Below are 14,481 nucleotides of genomic sequence, written 5' to 3' on the forward strand. Positions count from 1 at the left end.
ATCCAGGTTAGAGAATGTTGCTGCTTCTTGAAATACCTTCTGGACCTATCCAAAAAAATAAATTGCCAAGTGTTGATCTAAGAAATGCACCACAATCAGGCATGACCAGAAAAAAAAAAAAAAGGTTGGGGGTTATTTGGTTTCACTACTATCTAACATAAGGATGCAGTAATATTCGCCTTAGTATTAAAGTTTAATTCTTCCAAGAGCCCTGATAACATACCATGAAAGCAGCAGCACAGTTTATGCATGTGATTTCATAATGCTGAAAATTCCCATCAGCTCGATTCCAGAGAATTTCTATGGAAGAGTCCGTAACTTTGCCTTCATGGATATTTGATGGTGCTTCCAGACCTACCCAAAACATACACCATACTTAAATTCTTGGATGTTTTCTAACTGGGTTTTTCTTTTAATGTATCCCTTCAAAGGTAATAAAAATCACAATGTAAAAACGAACAGTGAAGTTTATTAATGAACTATCTCTCTATTCTCATTAAAAACGGTTGTTTACATCTACAACAGCTTGGGAAATATGATAATCAATTGCAATACTCAGAGTCATTGTAAATACCATTACATGCAGCTAACTTTGATGTTACAGCAAAAACTACGTAAGAGCAAATTCACAGGAGCAAATGCACAATATTCAATGGAGGAAAAAGAAATTAAAGCTTCCTGAAACTATTTAGCATAAGCTATAAAGAACAGAGAGAAATATGAATTCTAGACAAAGAGGTAAAAGAATCCCTCTGTACCAAATATTGGCGAAGCTGAAAACAAATTTCATCTGGTGAGTTTTAGTGTTTATTTTCCCAGTTGAAAGATCCCATCCAGCACAGAGGAAGATAATTATTACAGAAAAACTGAAAAAAAAAAAGTCAGCCTTAAACTATTACCTTATATATTGGCATTTCTGCTGATTGGTATCATTGTATTGATATATTTAGATGATCAAGCATTAATTAGCTTTAAAGACAAGAACTACCAAATAGAATGATGCCCACAATGATTTATAACAAGAGGGGCAGAATACATGTAATAAAAGTATTTTAAAAATTATAAACAAAAATAAAATATAAACATATACCAAGCTGATTATAAATACGTCAAAATGCTCGTGGAATAACATGCTTTGTGATATCAGTTTGAGATTATTTTATGGAAAAATTGAGTTTCAACAGTAATGGAAGGATTACATCTTGGAGGAAGATTTCATATAGTGGTACGATTATATATGTGAAGACTTACAGTCAGGAAAAGCAAATCATAAAGAACCTAGACATGTTATGGTCAGAAATAGAATGTTTTTAGATTCCATGTGATTTTTCTATGGCATTTATTACTCTTTGCCATTCATTTCTACATCAACTGGATGGACACCTTAGATAAATTTCAAGTATCCAAAATGTTCGAAATTAATATTTGTAGAATTTTTGAGTGACTTAAAATCAAAATCAGTATGACTCAAAATGCAAGTATTGAAATGGACAAATATTATAGCTATCAATTTAAAATATTCAAAGAGGTAAAGAAAATTATGCACCAGGTCTTTTTTTCTGAGAAATGGCATCATGGGAAGAGCAAACACACACTTAGATTATGTGCTTTGAGAGACACAATCAAGGCCCCAAGTCTCAAAAAATATGATCTAGTTCTTATAATCTGCCTAAAATTACTCAAATTCCTCACTCTTGGATAAAGTTAACTGAAAGTTCTGATTAATATACAAATATGATTTTTCATTAATAGATACCTAAGAAGAAATTCAGGACTTCTCAATTCTAACAAGTTCAGCTCTACCCATATAACTGGGCAATTAAAGTGCAGGCTCGGTAGGGAGGTTTTTGCCATTGTTTTAAAGGATCTTTGAAAACGACTGCATCAAAGTGAATGCAGACGATTCATCTGAAACAGCACACAAAATCAAATTCAAAAAGACGCTTAGGCAAGTCCTAAAATACTTACATGTTTTTACTGTAGGCACATGAAACATATTACTTAATTTAGTCCCGCTGATGGTGGAAACAAAGAAATTATATTCTGTGCCTGGGGTTAAATTGTCAACAGTTATTTTACTGTCATGTTTTAAAAGCCTGGTTACATTTGGCCCTCCTTCAATTGTAATATATATGCCATCAAACAGTCCAACATCAGGCATTTGAACAAATAAGATAACGGAGGTACTATGACTTTCATAAGGAATAACAATTTGAACTGGTTTGGGCTCTGAAAGATAAAAGGAGACATAATTAGTGTTTTCTTAAAACTTTAAGCATATTTGTCTATAGTATGCCTAGCATGTTCTAGAATTTGTAAAAATATTAAATGCCTATGCATCAAACATATTTACTAGGTCAGCAATGGAGAACATTACGACAGACCATAGGTACATGCATGCTGGAAGTACCTAATTAACTTTCATTTTTTGATTCTCATTAATAGTCTGAAAAAAAACATAAAAATCTGAGATTTTGCAACGCTTTGCCTTTTTTCTATTTATTAAAAAATACTTTTGAAAACCTTCATACTAGGAAGAATGCTCAAATAAAGTAAATAAGGCCAGATTCCTGCTTTCAAAGAGTTTTCCCAACCTCAGAAAAGACATGCGCAGATCACTAAGTAGAGTCCCAAAAGGTTAGAGCTGAGCTGGTGACTTGAACCAAAGGCCGTTGAGAATAGCGAAGATAACTGGGGAAGGCTTCCCAGAGTCGGTGGGAAGCCTTTATCTGAGTCGTTATAAGACAGTACAAGTTCACCAGGAAGAGCATGTGTGGTGGGGAGAGGTAATCAGGAGGGAGATCCAGACCAAGAGAAAAGCATCAGCAAGGCATGGAAACCAAAAAGGGCACCATCATGTGTTCTGGCAATATCACCTTCCTCCAGCTCTTTACTAGAGGGCAGATTACTAGCCACCAGTCTTTGGCATCTAGCTTCTAGTTACTAGCCTTTGGCAAGTTACTTAGTCACTCTGTGCCTTGATTTTTTTTTCTTTTCTCCCTAAACGGGAAGGACACTAGTAGCTACTCTGCAGTAGGGTTACTGAGACAATTAAATGAGAGATTATATTTACGCATAAAGTGCTCAGAACAGTTCCAGGCACATGGCAGGCACTCAAGGTGGTTCAAGCATAGGGTGTGTCCTTGGAGCAGGGACCAGGCATGACAGGGCCACCTCTGAGGCTGGACGCTGGCTGTGAGGCTTTGCATGCCAAGCCACGGAGGTCAGACTTCATCGCGTCGGCACAGGGATTTTGAGCAGACATTTCATTTCATTTTTAGGAACACAGTTCTGGCAACAGTTTGGGAGAAGGATTCATTTACATTTTATACTCTCCTCCTGACCTCTACTAAAGAGCTTTACTGTACCACAATCCTCTATTCTGCTATTTACAGCAGATTTGAAATTTTAGATAGTTTCTCTTCACGTCATTTTTCCCTCAGGTCAATTTTAATTTTGATTCTTTTTTGATAGTTTTGGATTATTCAGTTATCATCCATTATATACTTAGGTCTTTCTTCCAAATAGATGTCTTCTTTTACAATACGCAACTTGAAAAAGTTTTTTTTCCCCCTCCAGAGAATAATTAGATGGCCTTTCCTTTTCAGGTTTGTGTGTGTGTGTGTGTCTGTGTGTGATCTGGTTTACTACAATGCAACTTGTTCTAAATCACTGTTAAATATTTGATAATGTGATTCTGTCATTTTACACAACGCCAGTACTGCCTAAAAGGATTTCAACACACATCTATAATTAGCAATATAGAACATAAAATCTGTGCACTATCTCCGTCAATTCATTCAGCTGTAATACATAACTTTCTCTCCTTTTCTGTTCTCGGTGGCTATGAGGAAATGTTCAGTATCCTAACCATAACACATTCCATATGGTATACTAGGTTTCAAGGCACTTATACCGTGTTTTTCTCCTTCCAGTTATATTAACTTTCCTTTTTCTGTCATCACTAACTTTTGTGGGTTTCCTCTTTAAATTCCTTACAGCCTTCTTCAAGATCCAAAGCTCCTACAGTAAGTCTGGCTTTTCCAAGGCTAGCATGTATCCCACAAGTATTCAATCCATCTCAGTCTGTGGACAATGATCTGTGAAAGCTTCTAAGTGGACTTCGAGCAGAAATTAAAGATCTGGGGGTTGAAAATAAATGGCCAGTCTACTGGGTGCTAAAAACACTTTCTAGGGAGAGACAATGCTTTCAATAGGCATAGTTTACTCTAGGTTCCAAAAGTGTGCAGTTGGTGGCATTCCCTCCAGTGGGTAAATGTGAGGTTTGACATCACTTCCACTCATCCAGGGAAATGTAGTCAATGGTGTGAATGCATGACGTGTTAAAGCAGAGGGAACCAAGGCTGGACAAGTGTAGAATAGGACAAAGTTATTTCTTGTCTTCAAAACTATGCCCTGAACCTCTGGAAATGCAAGTGGGAGAAGATTTTATTTAAAAAAAATAAAAAGTACTGCCGCGTTCTGGTGGATTCCAATGGGTCTCCACCTCTGTGACCATGACCCCTATCCTTACCTAGTTTCCTGCAAAAGCTTTTTCAAAAGAAGTGGCAGCCCTGAGAGCTGTATAAGGATTTTTCAATATGTGATAAACTGAACTGAGCCAAAATTCAAAGGCTTTTATTATAGGTAAGGCAGAAGGAGGTCTCAGGGATGCCCTGTCAATCTTAAAATGTGTTCTTCTACACGGAGAGGAAAAAAAACTCCAGCACCAGCTCTCCTACAGCTCTCCTTCCCTCAAGAAAACTTGGGAGTCGGTAATTCCCCTGATAGAGAGAGACCACATAAACAGCTAGAACAGCTTTACTTCCCACTAAGGATGGCCAGAGCTCCTCATTACTCCACTCCTGCAGAGAAGTGAAATTCTAACAACAACAAAGGCTCTCACAGGGCTTGCTTGGTGCCTCAGCCCTTAAGTTATACTAACTTCATAAAGTAGATAAGTTATCACACTCATTCTAGAGAGAAGGAAACTGAGGACCAAAAAGGTTGAAGGACTTTCCAAAGGACATAAACTGATCATTGTGGAGCTGGAATTCTAACCCAGGTAATCTGGTTCTGAGGTCTGTCATCACAAGCACTACCTTCCCCAAAAGGGCACATCTTCTGGCTCAGGCGCACCATTATAACTGACTGGACATCAAGTTTCGTCAGTTGTTTTCAGAATAACAGAGAAACAGAGAGAGAAGTTTCAAAGGGGAAAGGAAAATAAATGAATGCGTAAACATTTTCCTACGTGTCTGTAACATGGACAAGTCATTAAAAAGTAAATCTGCCTCTGTGCTAGCCTGCCTCAAAGTATATGGAAAAAAGAGAAACAGGACACTGTTAATAATAGTTACCAACACGTATCTGCTCAATGAATACGTGGAAAGAATTCATTTCTACCTATGCACCTTGGGATAGGTTAATATTTGCTTGACCATCTTGACACAAGTAAAAACGATGAATGATAAATAACCAGGTGATGCCAAAGGTGATTATAAAGTTTAAGAACTGAACAGAAAGACCAACGTGATTATAAGAAATAGTGTGGTACTTGAAGGAACTAGAGAACATTCAACAGAAGGAAAGAAAACGTAGACACCAGGAGTGCCTCTTCGGTCTTTCCAAACATGCGATGGCCCTTCACGGGAATTAGGGAGTAGATTTGCTCTGTGAGCCTCTGGAGAACAGACATGACAGGAAAATGACAGGGAACTGTCAAAACAGAACGATCAGGGAACCGTCTACTCTGTGAGGCACTGGCAAGAAGATTTCTGTTCTAACTTCAAACCCTAAAATTCTCTTACTCTTCTTAGGATTTACATACGTTAATCCATGTTGGATAGCAGTTTTACAAGTAAGTACCTGAATTAAACAGAGTCATGAACTGTGAGTACACCTGAAACAGAGAACTGAGTAAGATTTCAAAAGAGCTCACTATCTAGAAAGGAAGGCGAAATTTTGTTTTAGATGGTAGATGGGTTAAGCATGCTAAGGTCCCTAGGGTCAAAGGAGAATAGGACTTTAGAGCTGAAAATCAACTTAAAAATGTATTTGCATGCTTGGCATGCATGAGGTTCTGGGTTCGAGCCCTAGTACGTCCATGAAAATAAAAAATAAAAATGTATTCAGTGATCTAACTCTTACGGAGCAACAACCTAGGCCCCAAGACAATGTGGGGAAAATCTAATCTCATACTGGTAGTAACTGATAGCTCTAAGACCCCAATTCATTTCCTAATAATGCATTTTGCTTTAGTACTTCTGTTCTGACTATAAATTGTTGTTGGGTTGTTTAATAGACATGAAATGTTCATTTTTAGCAATATCTTTTTCTTAGTTTTATTTTTCATAACTATTTCCTAAGATATATTTCTGAGAAAACCTACGTAAAGATAATTAAGTACGGAAGGATCATGCATGAATTTAGGTTTAATCTTTGGAAGATACAACAGGAAAATCTGATGCTGGTTGAGAGTGGACACTGCTAATGTGTAATTTTTTGGACCAATTGATTTTTTTTTTCCACCAGGCTGCCCTTTCTATTAGCCAAAAGGCCTGTGAGGTCCAACGATCTTGCCTTCCTCAGAGTCACCACTATCCACCCAAATTGGTTAAGTCAAGACCTAAATTTCTCCCCTTCATGACTCATCACAAGCAATCCATCATCAAGCCTTGGACTCCCTGCTTTTATAAAATAAAATGTGTCTACTGCACTCCATCTGCACTTCCCCATCTTGTCCACCATAATCTTTTGCCTAGATTCTCCAACACTCTTACCCAGTTTCCCTACTTCCATTCTTTTACCCCTATACAAACCATTCTTGGCACATATCAGGGGGGAAATTTTTGACACACAGGTCACATTGTCATTCTCCTGCATAAAACCCTCAATGGGTTTTCCCATTGTCCTCAGAACAGACTCAAAAGCATAGCCTACAAGCTCCATATGATCTGACCCCTGAATACTTCTCCAATATCATTTCTTGCTACTCTCCTCTCTTCCTCAGACACCACACATTCTGGCCTTTTTGTTCTTTGATACGCCAAGCTTTCCCTTTGTGCTAACTGTTCATGCCTCAAGTACCCTTCCTCCGTCGTGATCTGCTCTGGCTCCTTTCCTTTTAAGCCTTCATTCAAATGTTACTCCTTCAATTACAGCCCATCTACAGCTGAAACCTCCGACCCTCTTCAATCACTCTTGTAAAACCAGGAATGTCACTTGCCATACAGTTCTATAAGGATTAAGTCATTAGCCACCAAAGTTGCAGACCCAAAATACACCAGGGAAGGAACTCAGTACGAAGAACAAGATGAAGCACCCTGTGCTTTGGGAAAACAGGCAAAGCAGTCCCTTAAATAGTTACATTTCAGGAAAAATTTTTATGACCCCCATATGTTTGCATCTCCCCAACCTGCTTTGCTGGGATAGTTCAGCCACAAGAGCTCTCGTCCCTCTTAATGTTTATCACAATTTATAAATATTATTCACTTTTCCTTTTCCTTTTCTTTCTTCCTCCTTATTAAATTTTCAATAATTACTTAGTGAATTAATTTTATTTGAGAAATAAAATGGAATCTTCTCATTGGTTTGGCCTTAAATCTTTTATACACTGTCAATATTTCCTTCCAGTGTGCTACAGCACGCCTTTGTTGATGCAATAAAAACACTTAGATAGCTATATGTCAGGTTCTGTTCTAAGTCCTTACATTTATTAAACCAGTTATTCTCAGGACAATGCATGAAACACATTATTTTCTCCCACTTTACAGATTTGGAAACAGGAACAAACAGGTTGAGTACACTGCCCAGGATAACTCAGATAGTTGAACCCAGATCCAAACCTAGGTAGTATGGCTTTAGAATTAAGTTCCTCATCACAACCAATGCTGACTATTTACAAGTATAAAGTAGTTTCAGGATACAAGGGGTGCAAACTGATCCAGAGCCTGAGACACACCAGCAATCTACTTAAAAAGGTAAAACCTGCTACCAAAAGGGTCTATCAGAAACTATTTTACAATAACCCCAAATCAGCAAATGTATGTTAAGAGTGAAAAGTATTTGATTCTTACTTAGAGTTTGTTGAATAGTTACTAGCTCACTTAAGTTCCCATTCATCACTGTTGCCATTCCAATGTCATATGTCATTCCTGGGATTAAATTATCAACCTTGAATCTAGTAGCATCCTTTACAAAAAGCTTCCTGACTTCTCTTATATCTGATATGGCTTTGATTTGAATGTAGACCTCATGGCTGTCTTGTGAGGGTTCCCACTGAAGAATTATACTGTCCTCTCTCACATCTTCAAGTTTAGCATAAACTTTCAGAGGTGGATGAATACCTTGGAAGAAATAGAGAAATCGATACACACATTTATTGAAAAAAACTCAATGCAATATTAATTAATGTTTAAAGTAAATTTGATGAACCCTTACATCACCATGTCTTGTAAAGGACTCAACTTTAGAGAAAAATATGTCTTGTTATTACTATGCAAGTATTGGAGAATTTTCTTGATACTGTATTGTAATAACCAAAGGAAATACTTTGGCTTATCTCCTTGCACAATTTATTTGAATATCAAGCCTTGTGATTTTTACTACTATACCTTCCTCCTAGTCTCACTGTCTTGGGTTATATGCTCTCCGTAAACTTATGATAGTTCTCAGGCACAATGATCAATCTTTAGTTCATCTTTATATGAATAATTATGCAATTTTAAACTGTTCAATAGTTTTACTTTAAATAATCTTTAAAGAATTCTCTACGATTTTCATAATTATTTTGTTTTCGGAACCTGTAAGTTGATTTTTATCCTATTCTGAAGTTCACTTCCTTATCCAATTAAACACTACATTTTAATTTCTCAGGAAAATATTCTGTGTCAGACCTACAGTCTGTTCATTCCATGCCTCAATCTCACAAAATTGGAGCTGGCCTGACTTTAGGTGTTGAAATTGATTAAGTATGTAGAATTATCAGAAAATTCCAGAATAACTCAATTAGAAAAACTATCTACAAGAGTCCAAGTTTAAACAACTTCAGATATTTTTTCTTATATACCTACAAAACCATGAGTCTAATTCTACAATTACTTAAATAATTTTCTGTACACTCCTGTGCATTTTTATGGGAGAAAGTCCATTATTTTCCCCACATTTTCAAAAGCTCTATTAACATAAGAGTTAAATTTTAATGAACAAAATATACTCAGTAAATATACCCTTCACCTTCTGTGACTAGTGCACATTTTCTAGGCTCTCAGTACACGCACCCACCCCTGCAATCTAGCCATGCTAATCTACTTGTAACTTCCTAATGTTCAATTGTTAGTGTCTTCAAAAAGCCTTCACTGGCTTTCCCAGATACGGCTAGATGCCTCTTCTTTGGTCCTGTCTACACACATGCTGTTTGCGCCACTCGTCACATCCTTCACCTCCCCATTCCCACCTGATTATTTTTGACTCTTCCTTTGTGACTCAGCGTATTAATCCTCCAGAAAGATTTCCATGACTATCCCTGTACCCTGAGTCTGGGTTAACTGATCCTGCTCTATGATCCCATAGTATACAGAAGATAAACCCTATAATAGCAATTATAATCTAGCATCATTTAAAAAAAACTTGTCTCCGTGCATTAATATGTAAGCCCTCTGAAGGTAGATACTAGTCTTATTCATCTTTGCATTTCTAGTACCTTTTTCAGTTCCTGACACTAAAAAAAGACCTATTGAATGACTAATGAATGGAAAAAAAAATATTGCCTCAGCCTCAGGAAAGTAAAAGGGCACTGGAATACTGAATCCTAGACATGCATGGCTGCGTCAGCTTATGGTCAAGATACGTAGCAAACGATGCAATTAAATGTGCATACTCACAGGTGCCCTTCTCCTGCCCCTTATTTATAGGTACATATCGTGGGAGATTTTAATGTGACTTCAAAATTAATGAATCTGTGAGAAATCCTCATAACTCTGCCTGTCAGTTAAAAATGAAAGCATCTTCTTAAGTGTAAGGAACTCAGTCAAGCATTTACCATTTGACAGACGCTTGGTCTGAGCTCAGGGAAGGGAAAACATCTGCTCTCTAGTATCCAACTGGAAAAGTACTTTTCATTAGGATTTACTTTTCATTAGGATTTGCAAGACTCAATCCATGTATCTTAAGCATTTGCATTCGGGAAGCATGAAATAATATAGTTCATTATTTATCTTGCAATTTATAACAGTTATTATTTTCAAAGAATACCAAGAATTCCCAGTGAGTATGTGAGGAGGTTAATTAATCTATGGCTGTGCATGTGCGTGTTTTCCATTCCTCCTCCCTCTAGTGTGTTTAAATTTTACCTGGTGAAATTTCAATCAAAGAACTTTGGAAATAGGCATGTTAAATACACACGCACAATACACACACTACACACACACGGATATACTACCAAACGTGCTTGTTACAGTTTCATAAGTAGTGTCCTCTTTTCCAAAAAGACTGACTTATACTTAAGCGGGTACACAGGATGCTCAATTAAAAGACAGATTAATGATTATATTCTAGACAAGGATTCAAAAACTGCCACGCGATGGTGAGTGGAGGTTGGAAACCCATTTGCCAGAAGTCCTGGGATGACACTGCCCCCTAGAGGTCAACTCATAACACTGCGTGACAAAATAAAGAATGACCAAAAAAAAAAAAAACCAAACAAAAAACGATTAAACGTTCAGACCTATCTATTGGATCTAGTGCTATTAACGAGAACTGGGTGAATTAATCTTCCTATTTTCGGATAATTTATCTTCCAGCAAAGGCACATACAAAACATACCTTCTAGGAACTCTGGTAGGAACAACGCAGATGTTTAAAGAGTTCATGTACATCTAAATGAATTCAGTATTTGGAATCCATGCTTAGAATTGCAACTTCACATCCAGACAAACGTTCACTGTATTTGTACTCATGAAGGATCAACATAATTCCAGCAAAAGAGTGTTTCAAAATATGCAGTTTTTATTTTTTGATCCAAAGGCAAAATATGCCCACGCTTACCTGTAACAGCTGAAACAGGTTTCTCAGAGCAGCTCAAAGTTCCTCTTTGGGCTACACTGAACAGATGTATCAGGTAATGACGGAAAGATGTGAGATTTCCAATTGCTGCTGCTGTGTTGAGTTTTTCAACAAATACTTCCTCTGATTTATTGTTCTCAACATCCAAAATGCTCACAAGATAGTGATGAAGAGACATGGGCTCTGGAGCAGCCCAGTGTAAAAATATTTCTGTTGGGGTCACATGAGTGACTGTGACATTTTGGGCTGATAATGGACCTAGTAGAAAAATAGATTAAAAATAAACCAGAGAAATACATCATATTAGTGATACGGTTTGGCTGAGTAATCTCACTGCTCAGTACTTCCATGATACTCCAGTTTGGAGAGAAAAGGAAAACTGGATTTAAACCCTGGCCCTTCCTAATTATATCTCCAACTCCCTGGGTAAATTACTCTCTGAGCTTCAGGGTGTTTTTTTTTTTCTTTTAATGTAAAATGGGAATTATAGTCAAATTATGAAGATTAAATGAGACGAAGAGTGTAAAGCACTTGGCAAAGTGTTTGACACACAACACTGTTCAATCATTATTAGGAGCACCACCAAAATGCATCCAGTGAGCACCTATCATATAGGTCTTTAACTTTAGTCTCGTCAGACCAGAGGGCAGGGACTTCGTATCATTTATTCTCCATTCCTAACATCACCGGAATGCTGGCATTCATCCTCTTACAGAAATATGTTCCAACTCCCAACCATTTCATCCAGTGCCAGTGGTTTTCTTAGTTAATCCCTCCAGATTAATTTTCTTAAAACAGCACCTTGCACATAGTCTCAAACCCATATCCGTTCCCTACCCTCCCAATACACAGACATGCACACATTCTTCTTGATTCTTTCTTTAGAAGCAAAAGCTCAAGAGTTAAAATAAAACCATCTGGGTTCCTGAGTAGCTTAACAAAGCACGTTAGTCTAGTCAGTTTACTTAACCTTTCTGAAGCTCAGTTTTTCCCATTTCTCAGTATAGCTACTCCCCGTGTTGAGATAAAGAGAAATGAAATAGTGCATTAAAAGTGTTTGTAAAAGGTAAAGCAAGTCTTAGAAACTATAGCCTTCATGGATTTCCTTTGCTTCTATGGTCAAGTCCAACCATCTGAGACAGAGACCCCTCGCGTGCTTAAATCTGACACCACCGACCAAACTGATTTTAACCCTCATGCCTGAGAAAATCCTCTTCAATCTGCATTATTGTTTTCCTACAAATTCGTACTTCCATTTTTGCTCACAACATGCTTTTCTTCCTTCAAGTCTGAATCTAAGCTTCTCCTTTCCACGAATCTTCCCCTGTCATCCACCCTCTGAATTCCAGAAAGAATTTATTAAATGTACCAGTGATTGGGAATTTAGGTAATTATATTTTGCTATACTGTTTTGTTTGCATTTAATTCTATGCTTTACTCATTCTCTCCACTGTAAGTCCCTTAAAGTCCGCGGTGCATGTCTGTTTCTCTCCTGCTGTTAGCACGTATCAAAATTCAGTTCCCCTAAATTTACTGTGAACCAGACACCAGTCTAGCTGGTACTGTAAAACAAATAAGATATGATTTCTGCTCTGATGCATGTATAGGTTAACAAGAAAGCCAAACACATAAACAGATTCACTGTAATTTAAAGTGGTAAAAGATACAGGTGTGCCTAGAGTGTTATGAGACAACAGCAGAACTTCAGGAATAATGTGCTAATGATGACATTCAGCATTTGAAAAATTATACTTTCTGATGTCTTGTACTTACGTGTTTCGACAATGAATGTTGGACTTAAAGTAGTTTTTGCCCCTGATTCACTTATTGCAAAGAATAAAAATCTGTAAACATGGCCAGGAGACAGCTGGGTAATTGCTCTTTCTGTAGTATTTGGGGGCACACTTTCAAAATGTTGTTCTTTTGTATAACTTAAGTAATATTTAATGATAATTTTATACTCCAGTTTCAGCCACTTATTCAAATTATTCCAACCACTCAAATTATTCCAACTAAATACAACTTCAGTTGTTCCAATGTCCTTTATATAGAACAAGAGGTTTCCTGGCAGAGAAGGTGCTGAAAAATACAAAAAAAAAATTATTTTTGATTAGAAATTATAAGTTTACCTTTAAAATAATAAAAGAGTGAGATGCAAGAATATAAGAATACTAATAAAATAATTACATTCATATTCACAAATATATGGCAGAGGAACATAACAGAAAAATCTTGTAAAGAAATAGTTTGATCCAGTTGCATTTTGCTGTAAAATGTAGCAATCTGTTTCATTCTTGGGTAGCAGCGGAAAAGAAAAAATTTCGTTTTTCCTAAGGCCAAAAGATGATCCATCTGTCCACGTGAGATGACCTTCTTTCTGTAATAAAGTGTACAAATTAAGCCAATATAAAGGAAAAGTGTAGTATCTTCAAATACATGTATTTGAAGATTTTCATTATTCACTCCTATATTATAAAATTTTCTAAGATTGGTAAATTATCAGTAAGTTTCACATTTTTATGTAGATGCCTTCACGATAAAGATCCTAGGCTGGAGACAGAGTTCATTTTGATTCACTCAATAGCCCTCTCATCAGGAGAATTGCTGAATTTCACACTAAGCCTCTATTATCTCATCTATAACATGGATATAATAATAGAACCTACATCTTAAGTTGTTGTGAGGATCACATGGCTCAATAAAGTGCCAGGGAACAGACCCATTAATTATGTGGTTATTTTGTTTCAAGACATCAAATAAGTTCTATGCATCAGAAGTTGTTACCTTTCTGCTAAGGTGAGTATCACCAATGTCAACTCTCATAAGTAATGAATCTATCTCTAGAGAGTCATGTGGCTACTGTCCCTGAAAGCGGTAGGAAAAGTATAAGCTTCAACAAAGATGCACCTGGATTCTAATCAATATTTCTGCCACTAACTATCTACTCTTCGACAATAGCTATCCTCTTAAAAACAAAATGTTTTCACCTGTGCAATGAAGATAATCGTGATTACTTTGCATGGTTGTCAACAGGTTTAGAGAGAATGTATGCAAAATCCAGGCACATAGCAGCTCTTCAGAAATGAATAATTCTTACAGGGACAATGAACTCTGTGAAGACAGAGACTGTGTATGTACTGTGGTTATCACACCATTCCCAGCAGCAAGCACAGCGCCAAACTAGTCGCAAGGATATGGACTAAAGAGACCTGTTCCCTCCAGATATTCTAAAGAGATTTTAAAACGATCCATTCCAATTCCACTAGATAGAATGGAGGAATATTGTTTCATCCAAGAGTCTGCTTTATTGCCTATGTTGTACTGCCACTTAGAAAACAAACAGAGGTACAGAGGCAGGATGTTCAAGTGATTAGGTGCCAGGTTCAAGACCTGGCACCACCATTGTTTAGCTCTGGG

The 14,481-nt window shown here is 37.0% G+C and overlaps 1 protein-coding gene across 1 annotated transcript; it reads right to left on the reverse strand.

Annotated features, from left to right (window-relative positions):
- Positions 1-7,992: 7,992 nt before the first annotated feature.
- On the reverse strand, positions 7,993-13,308 carry LOC140700476 (collagen alpha-1(XII) chain-like). Its single transcript, XM_072973924.1, has 4 exons — positions 13,252-13,308; positions 12,838-13,143; positions 11,047-11,322; positions 7,993-8,348 (listed from the first exon to the last, which is right to left on the reverse strand). The coding sequence occupies exons 3-4, from the start codon at positions 11,240-11,242 to the stop codon at positions 7,993-7,995; spliced, it is 552 nt and encodes a 183-aa protein (XP_072830025.1). The 5' UTR covers positions 11,243-11,322; positions 12,838-13,143; positions 13,252-13,308.
- Between the last annotated feature and the right edge of the window lie 1,173 nt (positions 13,309-14,481).

The sequence above is a fragment of the Vicugna pacos genome, chromosome 12 (assembly GCF_048564905.1).
Source record: "Vicugna pacos chromosome 12, VicPac4, whole genome shotgun sequence".
Lineage (NCBI taxonomy): Eukaryota > Metazoa > Chordata > Mammalia > Artiodactyla > Camelidae > Vicugna > Vicugna pacos.

Bases quoted from the DNA above. Each gene is read 5' to 3' on its own strand.
- LOC140700476 (XM_072973924.1), bottom strand. From the start codon at position 11,242: ATGTCTCTTCATCACTATCTTGTGAGCATTTTGGATGTTGAGAACAAT. The intron at 8,349-11,046 runs GTAAGCGTGGGC...ATTTCTTCCAAG, and splicing joins ACCTGTTTCAGCTGTTACAG to GTATTCATCCACCTCTGAAA.